At 44.0% G+C, this 27,528-nt stretch overlaps 1 protein-coding gene across 1 annotated transcript in view; it reads right to left on the reverse strand.

Annotated features, from left to right (window-relative positions):
- The window catches only part of MYLK3 (myosin light chain kinase 3), a 44,411-nt gene that overhangs the window by 12,801 nt on the left and 4,082 nt on the right, over positions 1 to 27,528 (reverse strand). Inside the window, exons 2-9 of the mRNA XM_027092149.1 lie at positions 24,944 to 25,034; positions 23,761 to 24,145; positions 15,073 to 15,530; positions 13,559 to 13,664; positions 12,848 to 12,941; positions 12,318 to 12,427; positions 11,239 to 11,380; positions 4,754 to 4,824 (exon numbers count right to left, since the gene is read on the reverse strand). Of these exons, the coding sequence (XP_026947950.1) occupies positions 4,754 to 4,824; positions 11,239 to 11,380; positions 12,318 to 12,427; positions 12,848 to 12,941; positions 13,559 to 13,664; positions 15,073 to 15,530; positions 23,761 to 24,145; positions 24,944 to 25,034 (1,457 nt within the window). The remainder of the gene's footprint in view (positions 1 to 4,753; positions 4,825 to 11,238; positions 11,381 to 12,317; positions 12,428 to 12,847; positions 12,942 to 13,558; positions 13,665 to 15,072; positions 15,531 to 23,760; positions 24,146 to 24,943; positions 25,035 to 27,528) is intronic.

A 27,528-nucleotide genomic window follows, 5' to 3' on the forward strand; every position in this document is an offset into this window, starting at 1 on the left:
ATGGTGAGCTTGGTCACATGAGCTGCTTTGGCCAGTGGAATGTGGGTGGACATGACGGTGGGCCAATTCCAAGCTAGGCTGTAGGAGCGTGCCCTCTTGCTCCTCGGCCATCACCATGAGAAGAGAATGAGACACACCTGGAACAGACCTGTCCTCACTGACCTGCATCCAAGCCCAGTTCAATTCAGCCTAGATCAGTGACTCCCAACCAGTGGTCTGTGGGTAAAAGTTTAATAACCAGCTATCTGATTTCTTTTAAGTTTTGATTTGTAGCATTTGCCAATTGTGTAAATACTGATTTCACCGTGTCTGATTTAAAAGTACCATCACCATGTCACTGAATGAAGAGTTGGGAAGAGATCGGCAATAGCACACTATTCTATAGTCTTTCCACCATATAGATAACAATCGGCGTAAATAAACTCATGAACATAAATAACTGTGAAATGTAGTGAAATAGTTAGGAAGTGTTAACTTTTTAAAATGTAACATCTTTGTTTTAAAATAATTTCTTTAATTGTAAGCTTATACAACTTAATTTTTAATAATGGCCATGTTTAACAACTGGCTTACAAGATTCCTTATCATAAGCTAGTATAAGTTGGGTCCAGCATACTAATTCCCCAGCTGACTCGAAAATGTGTGGAGGAAAATAAACAATTGGTGTTTTAAGTCACTGCATTTGGGGGTGATTTGTTATACAACAGTACTGTAGCAATAGTTAACTGATCCATCCACCCCAAAGCTGTGTCAAAATATCCACTAAGACCCCCCTCTCCAGATTCCCAGCGCAAGGCCCTCTGTGATCATAAGGTCACATATGAGGTTGCAGCCTCATAAGGTTTGAGATAGGCAACTCCTTGCCCTGCCAAAGGATCTGATGAAATGGGCTTAGATTCCAATCTGAGCACTGGACTGGGAGTCAGGAGGCTCATCCCTGCACTCAACATTCTGGAGACCAAGATAATTAAACAAGATACTTCCCATTCTGTCTCCATTCTCGACCCCTTGACATGTCCCTACTTAGACCCACTGATGACTCTCACCACCCAGCCTGGTGTAAAACTGGTCCCTCTTGGGCTACCCTGGTGGTGCAGTGGTTGGGAGTCCGCCTGCCGATGCAGGGGGCGCGGGTTCGTGACCCGGTCTGGGAAGATCCCACGTGCCGCGGACCGGCTGGGCCCGTGAGCCATGGCCGCTGAGCCTGCGCGTCCGGAGCCTGTGCTCCACGATGGCCGCAGCAGTGAGAGGCCCGTGTACCGCAAAAAAAAAACAAACAAAAAACTGGTCCCTCTTGCTAGATGTCAGAGTCTCTGAAGATTTGTATGGCCCTACTCTACTGGGGGTCATACCTGCACTCAGAATCTCAGCGCCTTCTCATAGTCCCACCCAGAAATACAACTGTATTTTCTATAATTCGTGTTATGGGGAAAATTTGTCATTTCCTCCCTCTTTACAAACATTTAACTATTCCGGAGCATAAAGCATGCTCTCTCAAACTGCACATTCCCCCCACAGATCCCTTCTTTTAGAAGGACACACTTCCCAGGAAGCAGGCCAATTTGTCAAAAACCAATTTGCCAAAGAATCTTTTTGCTGAATGACCAGTTTGCCAGACTATTGAGGATGCTTTTGATGTTTTCCTTTCATCTCACAGCCAGAACCTGTGAACCTGTCAGCCCAGTTCCACTAAGTGCAATTTCCTGAGTATCACGTTTTCTGACACCTGCACTTCTCCAGTGCCCAGCAATTTTTCATGGGTGGCTTTCTCTTAAATATGGCTCCCTGGGAGTTCCCTGGTGGTCCTTAGGTAAGACTCCGTGCTCCCAATGCAGAGGGTGCAGGTTCGATCCCTGGTCAGGGAATTAAGATCCCACATGCTGTGCGGCCAAAAAATTAAAATTAAAAATAAGGCTCCCTGTGTTTATTTTCTTGAACTTGCCCTCTACCTCTGTTCCCACTGGCAAAATTATTGCCATTGGGCTTCCCTGGTGGCGCAGTGGTTGAGAGTCCGCCTGCCGATGCAGGGGACATGGGTGCGTGCCCCGGTCTGGGAGGATCCCACATGCCGTGGAGCGGCTGGGCCCGTGAGCCATGGCCGCTGAGCCTGCGCGTCCAGAGCCTGTGCTCCGCAACGGGAGAGGCCACAGCAGTGAGAGGCCCGCGTACCGCAAAAAAAAAAAAAAAAAAAAAATTATTGCCATTAATGCCCTTAACCAGATTAACAAATTTGACTGACAGTTTGGAATAGATTTTTTAAAATTTTTATTGAAATATAGATTTACAATGTTGTGCTTGTTTCAGGTGTAAAGCAAAGTGGTTCAGTTTTATATATATATATATTCCTTTTTAGATTCTTTTCCATTATAGGTTATTACAAAATATTGACTATAGTTCCCTGTGCTATACAGTTGGCCCTTGTTGGTTATCTATTTCATATATAGTAGTGTGTATTGGGAATAGATTTTGACTAATCGATTTTCGGTAAATTGGCCTACAACACTTTTCACCTCCCACCATCTGAGACTCAATGGCCTATTGGATACCATTCCAACATCTGAGCCTCCCTACTCAGGATGCCCCATTAGTGCCCTCACCTTCTACTGTGTCTTCCTTCCCCAGTCCCACCCACAGCTCCTGCCTTCCCCAGGCCAGCCTGCTCATGCACAGTGTGCATCCTATTCTTGGTCCCTAACTGACACTATCCCTCCTGCCCCCCTCCACACAGAGTTGTGCTGGAGCCGGTTCTCACGGGTGCATGAGAGCCAATGGTGCACGTCTCCTCCCAACTCTGCACTCAGTGACGTCATGTTGGTAGCTTGAAATCAGCGAAAGTTAGCAAAGGTTACAAATCAACCCCACCTCCTCTCATGCCCCAGCCGCAGCGGGTTGTTAAACATTTACCAGCACACTACTGCCTGCAGGTAACAAAACCCTGTCCATTCGTCTCTTCTGGCTGCTCAGAGACATCCCAGACTCCAGGAACCTCAGGTGGTTACTTCTTGCTCTGAATTCACAGTGTGTCACTGTAAATCCTCATTTGGCAATTGGTCACCCGGCATTTGGTAGGGTCCTGCATACACTAGTGTGTGAGGTCTGAATGAAGAATATATTGCCCCACAGTGAGGGAACAGTGGTTCTTGGGGGAAGGGCAAAAAAATCTTAGCTATTACAACGGTCTGCGGCTCTCCAAAGGGCCACAGTACGTAAACAGATACACAATACACCTGTGGCATTACATTTCATGAGGAAGGGACTGAGGGATTAGGAAAGAAATGGTTAAAAAGGCTCTTTGTGGGGCAGGTGGAGACATGAAAAATAGGTTGAGAAACACGCCCTGGTGCATAAGGTGTGCAAGTGTATAGGATGCATCCCAATTTTATACAACATTATTTGGGAAAATATTAAGCAAATTTTTTACATTATGGATTGAGTGGATTGGGGGATTCGGGACTGTTCATGAAATGCAGTATGCTGTGTAGTGTGGACCCTGAAGGTACAGCGCGGTGGTAAGAACTTCCCTCTGCTGTTGCTCCAATACCACACTTAGCCTCCCATCCATCATGTGGGGCCCTGAAAATGTACCTTTCACACCTGCAAAGAGGTGACATTTACCTCTCCAACCAGTGGGGAAGTGACCTAGGAGGACCACCACTGTGGGTTTGAACGCCCCCTCTGGGAGGCCAGTGCTGGACACCAGAGGCTGAGCTCAGGCACGGCTCTGCCACCATGGGGAGGAAGTGCTCCTTTCCCCCCTTGTGGATGGAGTGGTAGATGCTGCAAGGCTCCGAAAGTGACAAAAACAACTTCTGTGTGGAAAATGACCATTAGAGTAAGAACATTTCAAGATTTGAAGCCGTGGTGTGAAGACATATCTAGAAAGTATGTGATTCTCAGAGAAATGTCATTCTTGGTGGAAATAGAATTCTGGAGGAAGCCTGGAGGATGAACATACATTTATTGCCATCTTCACAGACTGTGGATGCCCTCCCCAATGCCAAGGGTCTGCTACAGCCACACCACTGGTTGTGCACGCCATGGGCAAGAGCCCTGCAGAGGCACGGTGTTCATCAAGCATGAGGATCCAACAGTAAAACTATATGTCACTAGGCTTTAGGCGTTTTAAGGGACTTTAAGATTTTTTTTAAATTATATATGATATTCTCTTTATGCACTGAAACTTGAGAACCTAATCACCCTCATAGAATGGGTCTCCACTGTTGATGTATTATCTCATTTAAACTTCATTATTGCCCATATCAGCGGGCACTGCATTGTATCACCATTTTACCAAGATCTAACCCAGTCCTGAGTGCCCAGAACCACTTACCCATGGCACCATCCTATTTAACCTAGTCATTTTCTGGAGGGCAGGGTTGGTGATGAATGCATCACACAGCCCAGTACATCTTGGCCCCAGGAGGCCTGCAGGATGAATAGAAGGAGCTTCCCAGCACCCCCATTCAGTGACCCCCTTTATCACTCCCCTCTCTGTTCACACAGGTGGTTTGAAATACTGTTAATCCCACAGCCTTTTAAGGAGAAGCAGAGCCCGCCGCACAAAGCCGCCCCCTGCAGTAGTAACGAGGCCTCTCTACGCAGTCTTTGTAAAGGCTGCCAGCCTCAGTGAGAGAGCTTTCTTATATCAGTCCCAAAACTCAAAAATTGGCTGAGTTGTAGGTAACCATGTCCAAGAGAGCCACCAAGGGTTTCCAAGGAGCTCTGTCAAACCACCGAAATAAAACTCCCTTACCTTCTGGCCAGCCCGAAGTCAATGATCTTAATTTGGTGTCCCGTCTGATTGACACACAGTATGTTCTCAGGCTGGGAAAGAAAGAGAAGTTAGCATAGCTTAATCAACAGCTAAGAAGGTCTGAGTTCCCACACTTAGTTGTCAATAGGCCTCAGTTTCCCAGCCTGCAAGGGAAAGCCCTACAGGGCAGCCCTATAGGGATGGATAGATATTGAAAATAAATGATGTGGCCTAGTGTGAGACAATAAGGAGTAGTATGGACGGTGGGGAACTGGAGAACTCCTGCCCTGGGTAAAGGGGCAGCCACTGCTCAGCTCCAGCCACTGGCCACCACACAGGAATGCAGGCCCAGTCGCCAGAGTTCCTCAGTCCTCAAGGGAAGCCAGAAATCCAGGTTTAAGTAAAAATTCCATGCTTTTAAATGTTGACAACTTAATCCAATTTAAGCATGCATTCATCACATATAGGAATCAAACACGACATGTCTGGGATGCGGATTTGGCCCACAAGCTGATTGTTTGTGACCATTGGCTTGGGGTGGCGGCTCCAAACTCTGGCTGCACGCTAGAATCATCAAGGAAGTCCTCAAAAGTCCCAACACCCAGGCCCCAACCCTGACCTGATTACATCAGAATCTCAGGGGTGAGACCAAATCTGCAGTAGCTTGGTCAAGGAGATCAGAGCTGCAAAATGTCAACCTGCCATTTTGTGGTGACAGCTGTGACCCATGGGATGGAGGTGCTGGACTTGACATACTTCTCTTAAGTGTTTCAGATCAGCTTGGAGGCCCTGAGGGAGACTGGAACGATTCTCGTTGCTTGTGCCAGACAAATTTGGATAGGGGTAGGGGTGGAGGGCAGATGGAGGGCTTATGGTATAAAGGATCTAGAGACCTAAGGCCAGTGCCTGAGGTCCAGGGGTCCATTACCAGGGTCCCTAGCCCCAGATGAGTACTTTCCCATTCCGGAAACTCAGTGTCTCCATCTGTAAAATGGGAATAATAACCTCTTCCTGCCTTCCTCCTGGGAGGGTGGGAAGATCAAATGACAGAGTACGCATTAAAAACTTTCCAGCTTATGAAGCAAATGTCAGGTACTATTTCTCCTAACAGAAGTTTTTATTGCTATTTACGTTACAAAGCGGTTGTGAAATCCCTCAGATAGGTTCAGGAAGTTGATGATTAAAAATCTTCATGTCTTGGGAATTCCCTGGTGGTGCAGTGGTTAAGAATCCGCCTGCCAATGCAGGGGACACGGGTTCGAGCCCTGGTCAGGGACGATCCCACATGCCGCAGAGCAACTGGGCCTGTGCGCCACAACTACTGACCCTGTGCTCTAGAGCCCGTGAGCCACAACTACTGAGACCACCTGCCACAACTACTGAAGCCCATGCACCTAGAGCCCATGCTCCGCAGCAAGAGAAACCACTGCAATGAGAAGCCCGCGCACCACAAGGAAGTGTAGCCCCCACTTGCCACAACCAGAGAAAGCCCGCATGCAGCAACGAAGACCCAACGCAGCCAAAAATAAATTAATTTATTTAAAAATCCAAATAAATAAATAAAACTAAAACAAAAAGTCTTCATGTCTTCTTTGTAAGGTCTAGAACAACACTGTCCAATAGAAATATAATGTGAGCTACATATATAATTCAAAATTTTCTAATAGCCACATTAAATAAGTAAAAAGAAATAGGTGAACTTAATTTTCCTAAAATTTTGAAATATAAATAATAAACATAAATTATTGAAATATAAATAATAAACATAAATAATAATAAAACATGAGATCATAAAAAAATTACCATTTTAAAGTGTACAATTCAGTGGTTTTCAGTAGATAGTTCACCACTATCTAATTTTAGAACATTTTCAGCACTTCAAAGAAAAAAAAAACCCATATTCATCAGCAGTCACTCTCCATCCTCCTCACCCACAACTCCTGGCAATCACTAATGTATTTTCTGTCTCTGTAGATTTGCCTGTTCTGGTCATTTCATATAAATGGAATCATATGAATCATAAATATGTGACCTTTTGCATCTGATTTCTTTCAGTCAGCATAATATTTTCAAGGTTCATTCATGTACCAATACTTGATTCCTTTTCATGGCTGAATAATATTCATTGTAAGGACAGTACCTACCACATTTTGTTTATCTATTCATCAGTTAGTAAACATTGGGGTTGTTTCTACTTTTTGGCTATTATGCATAATGCTGCTAAGGACATTTGTGTACAAGTTTTTGTGTTGACTTCTGTTTTCAATTCTTGAGTATATGCCTAGAAGTGAAATTGCTGGGTCATATGATAACTCTTTGTTTAACATTATAGGAACTGCCAAATTGTTTTCTAAAGTGGACGCACAACTTTACAATCCCACCAGCAATGTACGAGAGTTCCAATTTCTCCAAATCCTAGTAACACTTCTTGTCTGCCATTTTTATTTTTTATTTTAGCTAATCCAATGGGTGTGAAATAGTATCTCATTGTACTTTTGATTTACATTTCTCTTTTGACTAATGATGTTAAAAATCTTTTCATGTGCTTATTGGCCATTTTTATATCCTCATTGGATAAATGTCTATTCAAATTCTTTGCCCATTTTCAAATTTGTCTTTCTCAATGAGTTGTAAGAGTTCTTTATATATCCTTGATACAAGTCCTTTATCAGATATATGATTTGAAAATATTTTCTCCCATTCTGTGGGCTGTTATTTCATTTTCATTATGGTGTCCTTCGAAACATAACGGTTTCTAATTTTGATGAAGTGTAATTTATCAACTTTGCTCTTCTAGCTTGAGCTTTTGATTCATATATAATATACTCCTATGCTTTCTTCTAAGAACTTTATTTTTAGCTCTTACATTTAGGTCTATATCAATTTTGAGTTAATATTTGTATATATTATGAGGTAGGGGTTCAACTTTCATGTGGATATCAAGCATGGTGTCCCAGCACCATTTGTTGAAAAGACTATTCTTTGCCCATTGAATTGTCATGGCACTTTTTTCAAAAATCTATTGACCACAAATATAAGGGTTTAATTCTGGACTCTCAATTGTATTCCATTGATCTGTCTGTCTGTCCTTACATCATAACACAGTTTTGATTTCTGTAGCTTAGTAGTAAGTTTTGAAGTTGGGAAATGTGAGTCCTCCAAATTTGTCCTTCTTTTTCAAGATTGTTTTTGCTATTCTGGGTCCCATAAATTTCCATCTGAATTTTAGGATTAGATCATTAATTTCTGCAAAGAAGCCAGCTGTGATTTTGATAGGATTGCACTGAACATACAGATCATTTTGGAGAGTATTGCCATCTTAATAATATTAAGTTTTCTGATCTATGAATATGGGATGTCTTTCCATTTACTTATGCCATCTTTAATTTCTTTCAACAATGTTTCATAGTTTTCAGAATATAAGGCTTATACATCTTTGGTCAAATTCATTTCTAAGTATTTTACTCTTTCTGATGCTACTGTAAATGAAATAGTTTTCTTAATTTTATTTACAGAATGTCAACTGCTAATGTATGGAAATACAATTGATTTTTACATCTTACATCCTACAACATTGCTGAACTAATTTATTAGTTCTAATAGTTTCCCTCCACCCTCCTTAGGATTTTCTATATCAAAATCATGTCATCTGTGAATAGAATTTTACTTCTTCCTCTCCAATCTGGATGTCTTTTATTTATTCTCTTGCCTAATTGCCCTGGTTAGAACCACAAGTACAATGTTTAATAGAAATGGCAAGAATATACACCCGTGTCTTGTTTCTGATGTTAAAAGGTAAACATTCAACATTTTATCATTAAGTTTAAAATTAGCTGTGTGTTTTTCATAGATGATCTTTATCAGGTTAAGGAGTTCTCTTCTATACCTAATTTGTTTAGTGTTTTCACCATGAAAAGTTGTTTGAGTTCGTCAAGTGATTTTTCTAGCTACTAAAATGATTATGTGATGTTGTCCTTTATTCTTTTAATATGGCATATTACATTGATTGATTTTTCATATGTTAAACCAACCTTGCACTCTTGGGACAAATCCCACTTTGTGGTGTGTATAATCCTTTTTTTTTTTTTTTTTTTTTGCGGTACACGGGCCTCTCACTGTTGTGGCCTCTTCTGTTGTGGAGCACAGGCTCAGGATGCGCAGGCCCCGTGGCCATGGCTTACAGGCCCAGCCGCTTCGCAGCATGTGGGCTCTTCCTGGACCGGGGCACAAACCCCTGTCCCCTGCGCCACCAGGGAAGCCCTGTATAACCCTTTTTAAATGTTGCTGTATTCAGTTTACTAATTTTTTATTGAGAATTTTTACATCTATATTCACAAGGGATATTCGTCTGTAGTTTCATCACAAGAAGTGATGTCTGCCTGGTTTTGGAATCAGGATAAGTCTTGTCTCATAAAATGAGTGAGGAAGTGTTTTATTCTCTTCTAATTTTTGGAACAGTTTGTGAAGGATTGGTATTAATTCTTTAAACATTTGGTAGAATTCACCAGTGAAGCCACATGGGCCTAGGCTTTTCTTTGTGGGTAGTTTTTTACACCAATTTGATTGTTTTACTTGTTATAAGTCTATTCAGATTTTCTATTCCTTTTGAGTGAGTTTTCAGAAGTTTGTGTCTTTTGGGGGAATTCTTCCATTTTATCTACATTATCTAATTTACTGGCATACAATTTTTCATAACATTCCCTTATAATCTTTATTTCTGTAAGGCTGGTAGTGATGGCCCCTCTTTCATTCCATTCATTTTAGTAATTTGAGTCTTCTTTCTATTTCAATATAGCTAAAGATTTGTCAATTTATTGATCTTTTCAAAGAACCAACTTTTGGTTTCATTGATTTTCTCTGCTGTTTCTCTGTTCTCTGTTTCAATTATTTCTGTTCTAACCTTTCTTATTTGTATCCTCTGCTTTCTTTGAGTTTAGCTTGCTCTTCTTTTTCTAGTTTCTTAAGATGGAATGTTAGATTATTGGTTTGAGATGTTCTTTTTAATATATAAGTGTTTGCAGCTACAAATTTCATTCCTAGTTTAGATGCACCCCCATAAGTCTTGGCATGTTGTGTTCTCATTTTCATTCATCTCAAAGTATTTTCTAAAACTTAATTTTAATAATAATTTTCTCTGGCCTGATATATCAAAAACACTACCATTTCAATAAGTTATCAAAATAAAAAATATCGATGAAACATTTTCCATTATTTTTATCATATTGCCTTTGAAGTCCAGTGTGCATTTTACATTTATAGCACATCTCAAATCAGACACTAAATCTTCATCAGAAATACTTTAGATGTATTTAGATCTCATGAATTATTTGTATTTAGATTTCATGAAATTGATAGCTTTTGAAAAACAAATTAACATATTGAAATTGTTCCAAATATACTTAATGTTTTTCAATAATTTAATCATGTCAATTTTTAGATTTAAATTAATAAAATTTAAAATTCAGTTCCTCACTCACACTAGTTATATTTCAAGTGCTTAATAGTCAAATGTGGGGCTTCCCTGGCAGTCCAGTGATCAAGACTCCACACTTCCACTTCAGGGGGCACGGGTTTGATCCCTGGTTGGGGAATGAAGATGTCACACGGCACAGTCAAAAAAAAAAAAAAGAAAAGAAAAGGAAATTCTGCCATGTGACAAGATGGAACTTGACGGCATTATGCAAAGTGAAATAAATCAGACAGAGAAAGACACTTACTGTATGATCTCAGTTATAAGTAGAATCTAAAAAATTGGAGTCATCACACTTCCTGATCTCAAACTATAACTAAGCAACACTAATCAAAATAGTATAATATAGGCATAAAAAGGCAGACATGTAGATCAATGGAACAGAATAGACATCCCAGAAATAAACCCATGTACAAAACAGAAAGAAAAGAATGGCTACCTCGTGCTTACTTTTTGTCAAGTAGACAAAAGAAGCTGTAATGCATTCATTCAATGGACTATACCATGGCCCTTAAAGAGAATGAGAAAAGATGTCTACAGTGTACTGTTAACTAAAAAGGGCAAGTTTAAAAATGAGATGTATAGTATGATCCCTTGTGTGTGTGTGTGTTTGTCGTGCCAAATTGCTAATACAGAAGACCTCTCAGCACAGAGACTGAGTGGGAAGAACTTTCACTGTGCATTTCATACATTTCTATATTGTCTATATTTGTTACCACATGCATGTTTCTATTTTAGTTTTTAAAAACTAATCTTAGAGATTTTTTTATAGAAAAAAGTCACTGTATCATTTGATCGTCAAAGAACACTTAATGAGGTACCTATTTTCCACATGTCACAGATGGAGGAACTGAGGCTCAGAGACTTGGCCTGCCCTAGAATCCAGAAGTAGGCAATGGCAGAGCAAGGAATGGAAGCCAGGATTGGGTGCTGACAGAGCTCTCAAAGATGAGAGAGCAGCAGAGGCTCAGGAACCAGGGCACCCAACCGCCACATGCCCAGGGCGGAGCCTGACCTTGAGGTCCAAGTGCAGGACGTACTGCTGATGGAGGTATTGCACACCCTCGCAGACCTGCTTGGTGAACAACACCACATCCAGTTCAGTCAGGTTGTACTTCTCTTCTGTGATCCGGTCAAAGAGCTCACCCCCATCCACACTGCCAAGGCAAAGGAAGAGGCAAGCACTGACTGAGCAAGGCTCTCAGAAGACTGGTCCACTCATCACCAGGTGAGCCCAAGGGTGCCACTGCCATCTGGGGTTTTACAGGGACCTTTGCTCTTGTCTATTCCCAGCTCAGAGTATGGGTGGTAAAAAGGAAGCGATGGGCCAGATGGGAGACTGGGGCTTATCTGCAGTGTTGATCATCCAGGCTCACTCTGGATACTCACTCTTGATACTCTAGGCCAAAGTTGTAAGCTCATTGGCCTACAGGGGCCAATTAGTACCTACATGGCAAGAAGCCTAAATCAGACCAGATGTAAGACAAAACTTTTCTTAGAACACATAGCCCTTAGTCTAACTTCTTTTTCCACTTTTTATAGAGAACTGACATGACAAATATTTCACTATCCTCAGTCCTACCAGAAGGAAAATAGCAACACAAGCACAATAATAAATGTCCCCTGAGCCCCTGGCCTCAACGTCATGGGTAGCTGGAAGTGATAGGGACTGTAGCAAATGGGAGTTTGATTGCCCCGTCTACAAAGGTCAGTTACTATGAGCTCCATCACACCACTTCCAACTGGAAATGTAGATCCAGCATTACCAGATCTTTTATATTTGCAAGGAAAGCTAGACATCTAGGTTTTAATGTGAAATTTCCCTATTTCCAACTAACAACTAAATTTAGTTAACAACTAAATCAAAATTACTAAAAATTGTGTAGGCCAAAACAATATCTGTAGGTCAAATCAGGTTCACTGGCTGCTGGTTTGTGACAAATGGCTTTGTCCTCTGTGCTCTATGTTGGAGGTCAGGCAGAGGAGGTGATGCCTTTCCCTGGGTGTCACTGAGAGGGGAAGGAAAGGGAGAGTTTTGCTGGAATCTCAGTTCCCAGCCCCACCCCGAGCCCTGGCCCCGTCTCCCATGCTCACTACTCCATGACAAGGGTAAAGCTGTTCTTGCTCTCAAAGGCATCGTAGAGCTGGATCAGGTTCACATGGCTGAGCTGGTTCATGATGGTGATCTCGTTCTTCACATCCTCCTTGTGGAGCCAAAGGGGAGAGGAGTTTCCAAGAAATGGGTCAGGAAGAGAAGTCAGCTGCCCCTCCCAAGACACACACATCCCCACCCTGCATCCTCATTTCCTGTTCTCACACCAGCTTTCCTCAACTCACCACCCACACCAGCTTCTTACAGCAGCAAGGGCCCACCCATTTCACAGATAGGAAACCTGAAGCCCAAAAAGGAACCCTGGAGGTCTAGGAGGACCTGTTGCCCAGGGTGCAAGGTGACCTGCTGACTGGAGTGTGGGAGTCATGGAAAAGAGGCAGGAAAGGTGGCTAGGTTTCCTGCTCAGAGTGGAGGGGCCTGGTGCAGTGTGGGGTCCAGGGTGGCCCAGAGGGAAATGAAGGAATCCTGAGCTTGGTCCGGGACACCCACTGGCCTGGGGCAAAAACCTCACCCGGTCCTTGGCGCTCTTCACTTTGATGATCTTGGCCGCCAGCGAGAGGCCCGTGGCCTTCTCCGTGCATCTGTGGACCTGGCCAAACCGGCCCCTGCAGAGATATGATGACAGAGCAGTCTCAGAGCCCCAGAAGCATACTCGCCATGTGGTGGGCCAGCCCCATCCTGGACCCTGGGCTTTCTGGTCCTACCTCTACTCTGCACACACCACAGGGATTACCCTGCACCCCAGAGTTATCAGTCACCACCCGCACACCCACGGGCTCTGAACCTGGAAAAGAGCTTCTTCACCCCATATATGTGGGCCATCCTGCACCCCAGAGGGTGTCCCCCCAACCCACAGAACCCAGCCCATCCTGCACCCCAGGTGGTGTCCCTGTCACCCACACCACCCAGGCCGTCCTGCACCCTAGAGGACATCCCTCTTACCCCACCCCATGTCAGCTCCCGTGCCACCTCCAGTACACGGGTCCCAGGCCCGCACTGTGGGCCCTCCTGCACCCTACACTTCATCTCACTCACACCATGCGGGCCCTCCTGCACTCCGCGGATATCTCCTCACACACTCTTTGTAAGCCCTCCGCCCACTCCCATGCTGTGCGGTACATCCCACTCCTGGCGATGGCTCCATCAATCAGTTCCTGAGAACCACAGCGGCACCCAGCTGTCCAGTTGCCCCGCCTCTCATCAAGGCAGAAGGCCAGCTTACCCTCCCAGGACTTCGTGCTGGCACACTGTGTAGCCCGCTGAGGTCGAGGTCTCCCTCACACTCACCATCCGATGCTCGAAGGGGGCTGGCGGGGCTGGACTGTCGTCTGTTCGGGAGACAGCAACTGTGAGCCTCCTTCGTGCCGTCCCCACCTCTCAGCTCCCCCCACCCCCAGTCCCAGACCCACTTGGTTCAAAAACGGCTTCTGCCAGTTTGTTGGGGGCTTATCGAGGGAGTACTCAGAGTGTTCCAGGAACAACTCCATGACCTCCACAACCCTGGACCCAGAGCAGGGGAAATACTTCTATTTTCTCTTAGTTTGTCTCACAAGCCACTTTATGCTCCCCAAAGTAGAAGACTGAATTTGCTTTGAGAGCATATTGTGTACCTTTTCTGTGTCTGCAAAGGTGAGCCCAAGCCCTAGACTACAAGGGGGTAACATTTGCATGATTGTGTTGTTTCCTGGGCCCCTGGAAAGCCTGGGTGTGTCGCAGAGAATCCACATCTAGAATTCCAGTCTGAAGTCTCCTTCGCTGCAAAGTAACTGCCTTCTCTTCTGGAGCCCAACCGTCAGATCCTGGCTCTGTCAGCACTGACCTTGTGACCTTAAACGTGCTTCTCAGCCCCTCCTGTGTTTCACGTGTCTCCACTCCACAGGCCTGTGAGGGTAAACGCCACCACAAATGCCCGAGGCTCGGCTCACAGGGAGTCCTCAGCTAACATTGGCTTTATCACCATCTCAAGTCTCAGAAAAGGCTCTAAAGTCACAGCCTGCTCTCAGCTGTGTTTCAGGAATTAAGGGAGGCCTATGTCCACATCTGGACCAGGTCATACAAGGGGAGAGGAAGCAGCCAGAGAAGTCAGAGCACAGCACAGGGCAACCGTGGAGCCCGGAACTGTCAAGGGGCACCAGGATGACCTGCAGAATGCTCAGCCCTTCCTCAGGGACCTCCAGAAATTCTGGAACAGGGAGTCAGCAAATGGTGGCCTTCCAGCAGCCATATGGGATGAGGGCTCAGACCAACGAGGGTGTGGCCCTAAGGGCTGGAGGAGTTGAGGCCCTTTAGGTCACAGGAACACAAGGATGCCTCCCACCACCATTGGGACAGAAAGCAGGTCAGCAGCCCCTTCCCAATCCTGGATGAGAGTCAGCCCACTGAGTGCAAATGGTTGATAGTGGGTTATATATACCAGTTAATGGATTTGCCTTTTAGCAGAAGCCTTCCCTGTCTCAATCCAGAATGATAACAATAGTATCGGGCAGGCAGGTGGCTTTGAGAAATCCGAGTTGAGCCCCATGGGTTCCCTCCTCTCCGATGGCTAGAGCCAACATGAGCTCAGCCTGCTGCATCTCCGTGCCTTGGTCTCCAGCCCTGGGATGTGCTGGCAGGCTGTTCCCAGTCTTCGACTCCCCAACACCCACATTCTCTCTCCCTGGAAGCTTCAGGGAGGCCTCCCAGAGTAGGCCTTTCAAACTCACTCACCTCGGGGCACATAGCAATGCCCTCACTTACCCAGAAACAGGCTGCCCGCCTCAGCTCCTGGGGGTGTCCTCCTTCCTGCTTCAGCTCTGCTCGTGCCCCTGGCTGTGTAGTCTTTTCCAGGCTCAGGGTTCCCTGCTCCTGGGCCTGTGTCCTGCTGCAGGCCTGGGGTCCTGGCATCGGCTCCCTTGTCCCTCCAGGCCCTGCTTGGTGTCATGGCGGGCTCAGGCCCAGATCCCTGTTTCTCTTTGGCCTTTGCTCCGCAGTCGCTGCTCCGCTTCCACAGTGGGGAAAACACCCCGGCTCCTTTTGGGATATGTTTTCCTGACTCAGTCCCAGGGGCCTGGGGGTAGCACGTGGGCCCAGGTGAGTCCTGTTCACCTGGATGGGCAGCTGCTAGAGCCTCTGCAGGGGGCGTGGTTCTGAGGCTGCCGCCTCGTGTCACAAGTAGCTCCCCAGGGATGTCTGTCTCCTGCACATGGATGGAGATCCTGGGGCAGAGAGAAATGTGGCCCTGAGGTTAAAAGCAAGAACTTGAGTCAGAACAGACCTGGGTTCAAATGCCTGCTGCTGCCATTCACTGACCACGGCCTCTTAGCCTCAGTTTTCTCATCTGTTAAAACGGGCCCTTTGGGTTGTTATAATAGTAAGAGTTAGCTTGTGGTTGAAACCAGCAGATTCCATCCCCTGTCCCTCTCTACCTAGACAGGACACCAGGGGAGAGACTGGCTTCAGTGACATACGGTGCCACCAGCTCTCAGGATTCCACTGGATCAGGATCCAGGAAAGACTTGAAGCAACCTGTGGTGGATGGAGCTTGGGAGGAGTGGGGAGGTGGGCACCAGCTGTCTCTGTGGCCCCTTGGGAATGTGCTTCTGCTCCAGGAGGAATGTGGCCGGGAGGCAGGAGACCTGGGCTCTTCCCTCCCTTCTTTGGGCCTCAGTTTCCCTTCCATTAAATGAAGAGAAGGGTGAACCAAGTCAAACATCACACTGAAGCTTCAGGTCAGACACATTTTAGTAAAATCAGGGAATTGCTCATAAGAGTCTGGACTTTCTGTTTCTCCTGAATAAAACAGTCCTGGCTGTGCTGGGCCTGCGTGCTTACACAGCTGAGGAAACTCTCTGCCTCCCTACAGGCCCCCCTGCACCACTGGGCCATGCCAATGGGCCATGCCACTGGGCCATGCCACTGGGCCCGCTGCATCCACCTTTGTTACCCAGACCAAGCAGCATTGTGGTTTTGGAAGCCAGCTGGAGGTCAGGAAGGCCTTCTAAGCCCTGACATTCAGAGGGAAGGACACTGATCCTGGGAGCTTCAGACCCTCCCTCTCAGAGTTGCCCTCTGACTGCCCTTCACAACCCCACTGCCGAGGTCTATGAGTGTTGGGGCAGGGGTGAGGGGGTGAGTGCCTGGGGTGGACTGAGTCTCAGGAGGGAGCCAGGCGGCCTCCATCCTGGCCGTAGTTCTGCCACAGGTTGCTGAACAGGGCTGGGTTTGGGCAAGTCTAGCCTCAGCAACCTCTTCTGTCAAACAGGGACAGTAACACTTCACAGATGTACTGAGAGTCGACTAAGAAATGAAAGTACAAATGCAGGAGGTTCAAACAGTGAAGCCTAAAATGGTGCAGCTACTGTGGAAATCAGTATGGCAGTTCCTAAAAAATGTAAAAATAGAACTACCATATGATCCAGCAATCTCACTTCTGGAAATATATCCAAAAGAATTGAAAGCAGAATCTCAAAGAGATTTGCACAGCCATGTTCACAGCAGCATTATTCACAACAGCCAAATGTGGAAGCAACCCAAGTGTCCAGTGATGGATGAATGGATAAAAAAATGTAGCATATACATACAATGGAATATTATTCATCCTTAAAAAGGAAGGAAGTTCTGACCTGGATGAACCTTGAGGACTTTATGCTAAGTGAAATAAGCCAGTGACAGAAAGACTGATTCCACATATATGAATGAATGAATTATATGAAGGACTTACAATAGTCAGATTCATAGAGACAGAAAGTAGAAAGGTGGTTACCATGATCTGGAGGGGAGGCGTTTGATGGTAACAGAGTTTCAGATTTACAAGACAAAAAAGTTCTGGAGATCTGTGTCACAACAATAAGAATATACTTAACACAACTACACTATACACTTGAAAATGGTTAAGATGGTAAATTTTATGTTATGAGTTTTTAACCACATTTTTTTTTAAATTAAGGCTTTCCCTAGCAGCTGGAGGCCCAGGCCCCTCCTCTGAGCTGCTGCAGGTCCTCTGAGAGCAGTGCCTACTTCTGAATGCACCTGGTTCGGCAGCCTGTTCACAGCTAAGCCTTGGGTGGGAGGCAGCAAAAGTCCCGCGACACTCCCTCAGGAGCAAGTACGGGTTGGTGATGACAGGGTAGGATGGGAAGGGTGGCATCCAAGCCCAGCTCAGCCCTTGCCTTAACCAAGGGACATGGGAAACTGCAGGAAGCCAGTTTCTGGAAGAATATCCAGGTAGACAGGTAGCCAGCTAAGAAGGCCAACAGCCACTGAGTTCCTCTTGGTCTTCATACCTGGGGGCATGGGATGACCCCAAGGTACTGCCATGCATTCCCATGCCACTCTGAGTGTCTAAGGCTTCCCCGCTTCCTGCGCAGCACACCCAGGGCAGGCATTGCTAATTGATTGCAGCACTCTATTCCACCAAGTCCAGCAAGGGATCCTCTACACAGGCAGCCACTGCCAATCACAGCCAATGCTCGAGTTCAAATCCATTTTTCTCCAGATATACCCATGTGCTAGGTGACGGAGGGTAGGCAGTGATCGCCCCACTTCCTGAGCCCAGTCTGGTGTCTGAAATTCAACTCAGGGTTGAAACTGACACACAGACCTTTCCCCCTCACCCAGAATTCTTTTAGGGCCCCTAACAAGTTCATGGAAAGTTCATCCCCACCCTAGATTCCACTTTTAGAGCCTTGGCCAGGATCCAAGGATGCCTGCCAGGAATCCCTCCCTCCAGCTGTTTAGGTCTCCTGGGGACTCATATTTCCTTCCAGAACAAAGGCAGAAAAAGGACTGGGCTTCCCTGCCAGCCACCACAGCATACACAGACACCAGCTCCTCTCCCTGAGCCAGGCCTTGGGGGACTCAGTTATAGATCAGGACAGCCAAGGGCAGGTGCAGAAGGGCACAAGTCCCTTTAGAGAAAGGCCCAGGAAGCAGAGTGCCCTTCAGTGGGCTGCCTGGGACCAGGATGCCCTGCCCCTGGAGAACACTGCTGGAAAACACAGGGCTAGGTAGGACCTGACAGTCAGCAGTTCTGGCTCTTCATTTTCCTGCACCATGTCTGCTGAGGGCAGGTCCTGAGACTGAGTCCTTAGAGCTCCAAGTCCACTTCCAGAGCTCCAAGCATAATCTTTCTGAAAGCCCCTGGATTGATTCAGCCCATACCAACCTCCCACCTCTGAACACCCATCATTCTCTCCCCATCATAGTATTTAAGACTTAACTAAATGCTGACCTGAAAAAACAGGATGGTGCAGTGGTTAGGGGCACAGATTCTGGAGTCCAAAAACCTAGATCCAGCCTCTTAAATTTTTTGAGAATTGTTTTGTGGCCTAGCATGTGATCTATCCTGGAGAACATTCCATGTGTACTTGAAAATAATGTGTATTTATTTATTTATTTATTTATTTATGGCTGTGTTGGGTCTTCGTTGCTGTGTGCAGGCTTTCTCTAGTTGCAGCGAGTGGGGACTACTCTTCATTGTAGCACGCAAGCTTCTCATTGCGGGGGCTTCTCTTATTGCAGTGGCTTCACTTGTTGCGGAGCACAGGTTCTAGGCACGTGGGTTTCAATAGTTGTGGCTCACGGGCTCTAGAGCACAAGCTCAGTAGTTGTGGCACACGGGCTTAGTGGCATGTGGGATCTTCCCAGACCAGGGCTCGAACCCGTGTTCCCTGCATTGGCAGGCAGATTCTTAACCACTGCACCACCAGAGAAATCCTGAATGTGTATTCTTATATCAAGCATTTTTTCCAGCTACAGTGGTATGAAATCAGAAATCAATTATAGAAAGAAAAATGGAACAAGAACAGACACATGGAGACTAAACGACATGCTACTAAAAAACCAATGTGTCAATGATGAAATCAAAGAGGAAATCAGAAAATACCTTGAGACAAATGAAAATGGAAACACAACACTCCAAAACCTATGGGATGCAGTAAAAGCAGTTCTAAGAGGGAAGCTGATAGCAGTACAGGCTTTCCTCAAGAAACAAGAAAAACATCAAGCAACCTAAACTACCACCTAAAGGAATTACCACCTAAAGGAGAACAAAGAAGGCCCAAAGTCAGCAGAAGGAAAGAAAAAATAAATATTAAAGAGGAAATAAATACAATAGAGATCAAAACACAGTAGAAAATATCAATGAAACCAAGAGGTGGTTTTTTGAAAAGACAAACAAAATTGATAAACATTTAACCACACTAATCAAGAAGAAAGGAGCGAGGACCAAAATAAACAAAATAAGAAATGAAAGAGGACAAGGTCCTACTGTAGAGCACAGAGAACTATATTCACCATCCTATGATAAACCATAGTGGAAAAGAATATTTTTAAAAAGAATGTATATATATGTATAACTGAATCACTTTGCTGTATATGTATGCATAACTGAATCACTTTGCTGTACAGCAGAAAGTAACACAACATTGTAAATCAACTATACTTCAATTAAAAACAAACAAGAAAAGAAATGAAAGAGGGTAAATAACAAACAATACCACAGAACTACAAAAAATCATAAAAGAATACTATGAACAGCTATATGTGAACAAATTGGACAACCTAGAACAAATTTCTAGAAACATACAACCTGCCAAGACTGAATCAAGAACAAACAGACAATTTGAACAGACTGATCACTAGTAGTGAAACTGAATTTGTAATTTAAAAAAAAACTCCCAGCAAAAAAAGTCCAGGGTTGGACAGCTTCACAGGGTAATTCTTTTTTGTGTTCTATAAAAAAGAACTAGTGCTTATCCTTTTCAAACTAGTCCAAAAACTTGAAGAGGATGGAACACTCCCAAATGCATTCTATGAGGCCACCATTACCCTGATACCAAAATCAGAAAAAGACACTACAACAAAAGCAAACTATAAGCCAGTATCTTTGATGAAAATAGATGCAAAAATCCTCAACAAAATATTAGCAAACTAAATCCAACAATATATAAAAAGGATCGTACACCATGATCAAGTGGGATTTATTCCAGGGACCCAAGGATGGTTCAATATTTGCAAATCAATCAATGTGATACATCATACTAACAAAGAGAAGGATAAAAATCACATGATCATCTCAATAGATGCCTAAAAAACATTTGACAAACTTCAACATCCACTCATTATAAAAAGCTATCATCAAAGTAGGTATAGAGAGAACACATCTCAACATAATAAAGGTCACATGACAAACTCACAGCTAACATCACACTCAATGGTGAAAAGCTAAAAGCCTTTCCTCTAAATTCAGGAACAAGACAAGAATCCCACTCTTTCCACTTGTATTTAACATAATATTGGAAGACCTAGCCACAGCAATCAGACAAGAAAAAGAAATAAAAGGCATCCAGATTGGAAGGAAAGATGTAAAACTGTTGCTATTTGCAGATGACATGATACTTTAAATAGAAGACCCTAAAGTCTCCACCTGAAAACTATAAAACAAATAAACAAACAATAAAACAGATAAAACTATAAATCAAATAAACTATAAAAACTAATAAACAAATTAAATGAAATTGCAAGACACTAGATTAGTATACAGAAATCTGTTGCTTTTCTATACACTAATGTTAAACTATCAGAAAGAGAAAGTAAAAAACAATCCCTTTTAAAATCACATTTTAAAAATGCCTAAGAAGGAACTTAACAAAGGAGATGAAAGACCTATATACTGAAAACTATAAAACATTGATGAAGGAAATTGAAGATGATACAAAGAAATGGAAAGATATCCCATGCTCTTGGATTGGAAGAATTAATATTGTTACAATGGCCATACTACCCAAAGCAATCTACAGATTTAATGCAATCTTTATAAAAACACCCATGACATTTTTTCAGAATGAGAACAAATAATCCTAAAGTTCATATGGAACCACAAAAGACCTCAAAGTGCCAAAGCAATCTTGGTAAAAAAGAACAATGCTGGAGGTATCACCCTCCCAGACTTCAGGCTATATTACAAAGCTACAGTAATCAAAACATCATGGTACTGGCACAGAAAACAGACATATAGATCAATGGAACAGAACAGAGAGTCCAGAAATAAACGCATACACCTATGGTCAATTAATCTATGACAAAGGAGGCAAGAATATACAATGGGGAAAAGACAGCCTCTTTGATAAACACTGTTGGGAAAACTGAACAGCTACATGCAAAAGAATCAAACTGGACTACTTTCTCACACCATATAATAAAAAAAAAAACCCAAAATGGATTAAAGACCTAAATATAAGACCCCAAACCATAAAACTCCTGGAAAAGAATGTTCAGTCAGAACAGCTTATGATGTAAATCGTATCAACTGTTTTTTTTGTATCTGTCTCCTAAGTCGAAAGAAATAAAAGCAAACAAACAAACAGGGCCTAATTAAACTTAAAAGCTTTTTCACAGCAAAGAAAAATGAAAAAATGAAAAGACATTGAAAAAATAAAAAGACAACCTACTGAACAGGAGAAAATATTTGCAGATGACATGACCAACAAGGGGTTAATATCCAAAATATATAAACAGCCCATATAGTTCAATATGAAAACAACAAACAAGCCAATGAAAAAATGGGCAGAAGACCTGAATAGACATTTCTCCAAAGAACACATACAGATGGCCAAAAAGCACATGAAAAGATGCTCAACATTGCTAATTATTAGAGAAATGCAAATCAAAACAACGAGATATCACCTCACACCTGTCAGAACAGCTATCATCAAAAAGACTACAAATAGGGACTTCCCCAGTGGCACAGTGGTTAAGAATCCACCTGCCAATGCCAGGGACACGGGTTCGATCCCTGGTCCAGGAAGATCCCACATGCTGCGGAGCAACTAAGCCTGTGCACCACAGCTACTAAGCCTGTACTCTAGAGCCCACGAGCCACAACTACTGAGCCCATGAGCCGCAACTACTGATGCCCACACGCTCTAGGGCCCACATGCCACAACTATTGAGCCCCCATGCTGCAACTACTGAAGCCTGCAAGCCTAGCGCCCATGCTCCACAACAAGAGAAGCCACCACAATGAGAAGCCCGCACACTGCAACAGAGAGTAGCCCTCGCTTGCCACAACTAGAGAAAGCCTGCATGCAGCAACGAAGACCCAACACAGCCAAAAAAAAAAAAAAAAAAAAAGACTACAAATAACAAAAGTTGGCAAGGATGCGGAGAAAAAGGAACCTTTGTACACTGTTGGTGGGAATGTAAATTGGTGCAGTGACTATGAAAAACAGTACTGAGGTGCCTCAAAAAACTAAAAACAGAACTACCATATGACTCAGTAATTCCAATCTTGGGTATATATCCAGAAAAAAAACAAAATCATTTATTTAAAAAGATACATGTGCCCCAATGTTCATAGCAGCACTATTTACAATAGCCAAGATATGGAAGCAACCCAAGTGTCCATCAACAGATGAATGGATAAAGAAGACATGGTATATACAGATAATGGAATGTTATTCAGCCATAAAAAAGAATGAAATTCTGCCATTTGCAGCAACGTGGAAACAACTAGAGCATATTATGCTTAGTGAAATAAGTCAGACAGAGAAAGAATTACTGTATGATATCACTTATATGTGAAATCTAAAAAATAATACAAATGAAGGTATATAGCAAAACAGAAACAGACTCAGATACAGAGAACAAACTACTGGTTACCAGTGGGGAGAGTGAAGCGGGGAGTTGCTCATTAGGGTACACCTACCATGTATAAACTAGATCAACAACAAGGATATATTGTATAACCCAGGGAATTATAGTCATTATCTTATAATAACTTTTAATGGAGTATAAACTATAAAACTTCTGATCCCTATGCTGTATATCTGAAACTAATATAATATTGTAGATCAGCTATACTTCTGTAATAAACAAACAAACACCTGGATTCAGATTCCAGCTCTATGAATCCCAAGCTGTGTGGCCCTGGGCAACCTGACCCTGTTTCATCATGAGTAAACTGGGGACACCAACCACACTTGCCTCCTGGGGAGGTTGTGAGAATAAAACGAGATGATGTCTGTGAAATGCTCAGCCAACGACTGGCACCTGGGATGTGTTCAGTGAACACTTTTAAGTATTATTATAGCTACTACTATTGCTCTCAGTCTGTTCCACATGGGACTCACCTGGGGAGCTTTAAAAACAAACAAATAAACAAAAAAACGATGTTTGAGCATCACTCCAGACTGAATAAATCAGAACCTCTGGGCATTCGTATCTAAAAAATTCCTTCCAGTAATTCTAATGGGTGCCAGGTAAGAACCAGTGCTCTAAGCTTCTGAAAGCAGGGCCTTGGCCTTCTCCTGTCTTCTCGTCTCGAGGCTAGCCAGAGCTGCACACACAGTGGACACTCAAACAGGAGCAGCTGGCCCCTTAGCAGGCTCCAGCCCAGGAGCTGCAGTTAATGTCTTCCCTTGCCCAGCTTGGAGGCACATCCCTTACCTTGGAGGTGTTTCTCCACCACCGTGAGCTGACTTGGCCTGGGCTGGCAGCGCTGGAGTCAGCCTCATGCCCTCCTCCGAGGGCTGAGGGTCAGGTCTACTGGATGATGTTCCTCGTCCTGCACCCGATGCAGCTTCCTGGCTGGTGGGAGCCTCACTGACCCTTTCAGACACCACAGACAATTCCAGGCCCGTCCTGGGATTCTCGCTGGATGTTACAGGAGCTTTGGCTTCCACCTCTGGGCGTACCTGGGCTGGGCCAGGAACTCCGTCTCCCTGCCCTGGTGAGGCTTCTGCCTGGGTAAGGAGGTCAGCTCCTATCCCCGAAGCACTGATGGGGGGCAACCTCTCCACTGTCCCCTCTGGCAGCTCCACCTTCTGGCTCTCTATAGGAAAATAAGCAGGATAAAAATCCTCTCCTATTTAGAAGAACCTATCCCAAAGTTATCCTGAAAAATATGTAGAAGGCCATTCAGTGCACCATGTTTATAATAGACAGACTGGAGATAATGCAAGTGACCATCAGGAGGGAGTTGATTGACTAAACCAGGGCCACCCAGGCATAAAAAAGGAGAAATAAATATCTCCATATGCGGCTATGGAGTGATCTCAGGATATACGGTGGAGAAAAGCAAGGAGGAGAAGTGTGTGGTATGCTTCTGTTTGTCTAAGAAGGAAGGCTGTGTGTATGTGAGCTTGCACATGTGTGTGTATATGAGCACTCATATGTGTGTGTATAACCACTTATAATGTGGTCTAAAGAGACTGGACTTCAAAGGAAAGACAAGACAAATTCTTTTTTACATAGTTACATATGCAGGGGAGAAAATAGGATGCAGGGAACATGCATAGAAGCTAGACTTCTCTTAATATACCTTGTTTTGTCAATTCGACTTTGGAACCATGTAACTATTATGCAAGATTATAAAAGAAAATTAGCTTAAAAAACTTTAAAGTTGACCAAGTGCTTAAAAAAAGCGATCCATAAAAATTTAAAGCAAAGTGAAATAAAGAGCAATACAGAATGGAATAAGCATAAAGGACAAAAAGAACTGCAAAAAAAAAAGAGGAAGAAGAATAAGTTTCAGCAGTTTTTCAGTAATCATATTGGTGGTGGTGGCAGTGGTATTTTTATTCTGAAATTAGGTGTGCAGGTGGGATAAAGCCAACGGGGCCCCACTCACCTTCCCAAGGCCCCTTGAGCTCGGCTTGCACGCCTCTGGTGCTCAGTGCGTGCTTTGGTTTTGCTCCTTTCTCTTCCACTCGCTCTTTGTTCTAAAAGAATAACCATAAAAACTAGCATCATCATCAACATCATCGTTCAGGCCACAAACATTTGTTGAGCACCTACCTTGTGCTTGAAATAGAAGAACTTAGGTTATTTCTTAGTCTCAGAGTAATACTAGAGGGTACATATTACTATTGTCATTTTAGAGATAAGGATGCTGAGGCTTTCCCAAGGTCACCAAGTCCTTTCTAATGGGTCACCATAGTGCAGGTAAGGGGCAGACCTAGCCCCCGACAGGGTGATCTAAACAGACCAGACCTGAAAATACTAGACAAGGCATGGAAAATAAATTTAAGGTGTCAATTTAGATCAATCGGTCATGGCTTTTACAGTGTTGGCTTGAGTTGGATACTAAGGTCAGATAAATCTATGCTTGCATGGGGAGAGTGCCACTATCAATTAATAATGTCTGCTTGGGAGCTAGGTGGGTGGATCCCAAGGTTGCCTCTTTGCAGTACAGGACCCTTGAACCAGACTTGCTGGGTTTAAACCCCACCTTCACCACTTGGCCAAGATCCTTAACTTCTCTGCATCTCACTTTCCTCATCTGTAAAATGGGAAGAATAATATTATCTACTCGTAGAGCTAGCGGGAGGATTGGGGGAGTTAATTTGTGGAATTTCCTGAGAAGTGCTCCCAGCACATGGTAAGTGCTCAATAGCTCGGATGATTTTGTGTTGTCTGAGACAGAGCAGATCATGTAAGGACACTCGGAGCCCACCCTGTGAGGCTCTCAGCAGGTCTTCCTGAACTGAATGGTCCACACCAGTCCAGTGCATATGCTCGTGCCCCTGAAATTGTCCAGAGCACTCAGTATTTCCAAATGCAAATATTTCTAGGTGGCCTGACCCTTGCTGGGCCCCCCTGGTATTTCTGAGCCTTTGACTGATATGGCCCCTAAGATTCCTCCTGGCACTTGTCACAGAAGTGGGTCTGGTCTCAGGCCAGAGACTGAAGGCCCTTTCTCCTGCCTTGGCCACAGAGGCCCCAACTAGGAGGCCAGAGTCCAAAAAGAGCTCGCATTTTTTTTGGCTTGCATAGAATTTAAAGATTTTAAATTTGTTACCACCATTTTAAATCTAGGAGATTTTTACATCAAAATTCTAAGTTCCATTTGGGGGTTATAAATTGTTCTACATTTTGATTGTGGTGGTGGTTATTAGGGTGTATACATTTGTTCAACTGTATTCTTAAATTGTGCATACTTAGTGTGTGTATGTGCAGTTTATTGTATGTAAATTATACCTTAATAAAACTGATTAGAAAAAATTCTAGGTTCCCAGCTTCTCTTGAAAAAGAAAATCGGAAGATCTGGGAATTCCAGGCCCATGTGGCAAAAATCAGCTGGAGCAATTCCCACCATAGTGCTCACCTCTCTTGCATGTCTCCCTGACACTAAGGATGGAGGTTACATTTGCTACCAAATCAGGTCCAGCTGCTTTTTCCTCAAAATGCAATACTTGAGAGAGGCAAATGTTGGTAGAAAGGAAAGTTGCTTTTAATCAGAATGCTGGCAATCTGGGGAGAGGGTGGACTCAACGTCCCCCAAAAACCGCCTCCAAAGAATCTGCTCAGCCATGAAAGTTTTTAAAGGGAAAGAGTGAAGTAATCTCAGTTAATCAGAGTTGTCGCCATCCCCCAGTGTATGCAGGCTTGTCGTGCAGGCTTGTTGATGCTATCTTGTTCACAGTTTGTTCACACAGTTTGTGAGCTTACTGAAGGGGAAGCTAGGGAAGAGATCTGGTCTCCTGTTAGTTACTTATTCTTCATTTCTACTTCTTTGATCTACAGAAAGAACTGACTTGTTAGGCAAGGTATTGTGTGATCAAAAGACTTGAAAGTTGCGCTTGGGCCAGAGATGAGTAGAGCATGGGGGTGCCTGGTTTAAGGTTAGTGACAAGACAAAAGGGGCCTCCTGCAAAGAGCTCTTTCCTGCCAAAAGCTGCTTACAAATCCCCACTTGTCAGAACATCATTCCATTTCTATGGGATTATGGACAAAGGTCCATCTTCTGTAACTACTTCATGCTGACGTAGGGCGCCGTATTCTTAGAGTGGAAGATGTCAGCATGGGTCTGTAGCATCTCTTTGCTGTCAAGTGTAGTTGCCCATTTACATATACGGGCAGAAGAAGCTACAATTATGTTGATGCCCACAAAGATATAGATTATTATGAGCAATAGTATCCCATTCTCTTGAGGCCAGTTCTTGAAATTTTGCTAGCCATAGATTCAGTGCTGCTCAAGATGGAGCTTAAGTCATGGCTGCAGTCTGGTCATCATGTAGTTAGCTTTTTCCCTCTGGCGGCAGTTACAGTATCTGTAAAACAACTCAGGAATGTGCATCAGACACTGAGTCTGTGACTCTGTTGTCCTAATCATTAGCTGCTTTGGCCTGCTCTTTTGTGGCTTGGGGAGGCCTGGGAGACTTCAGCTTTTCCACAAACAAGAGGCAGGGGACGTGGAGGGGCCTTTGTACTGGA

Source organism: Aethalodelphis obliquidens, unplaced genomic scaffold, assembly GCF_003676395.1.
Source record: "Aethalodelphis obliquidens isolate GAN/ISIS:26980383/991018 unplaced genomic scaffold, ASM367639v1 scaffold75, whole genome shotgun sequence".
NCBI lineage: Eukaryota > Metazoa > Chordata > Mammalia > Artiodactyla > Delphinidae > Aethalodelphis > Aethalodelphis obliquidens.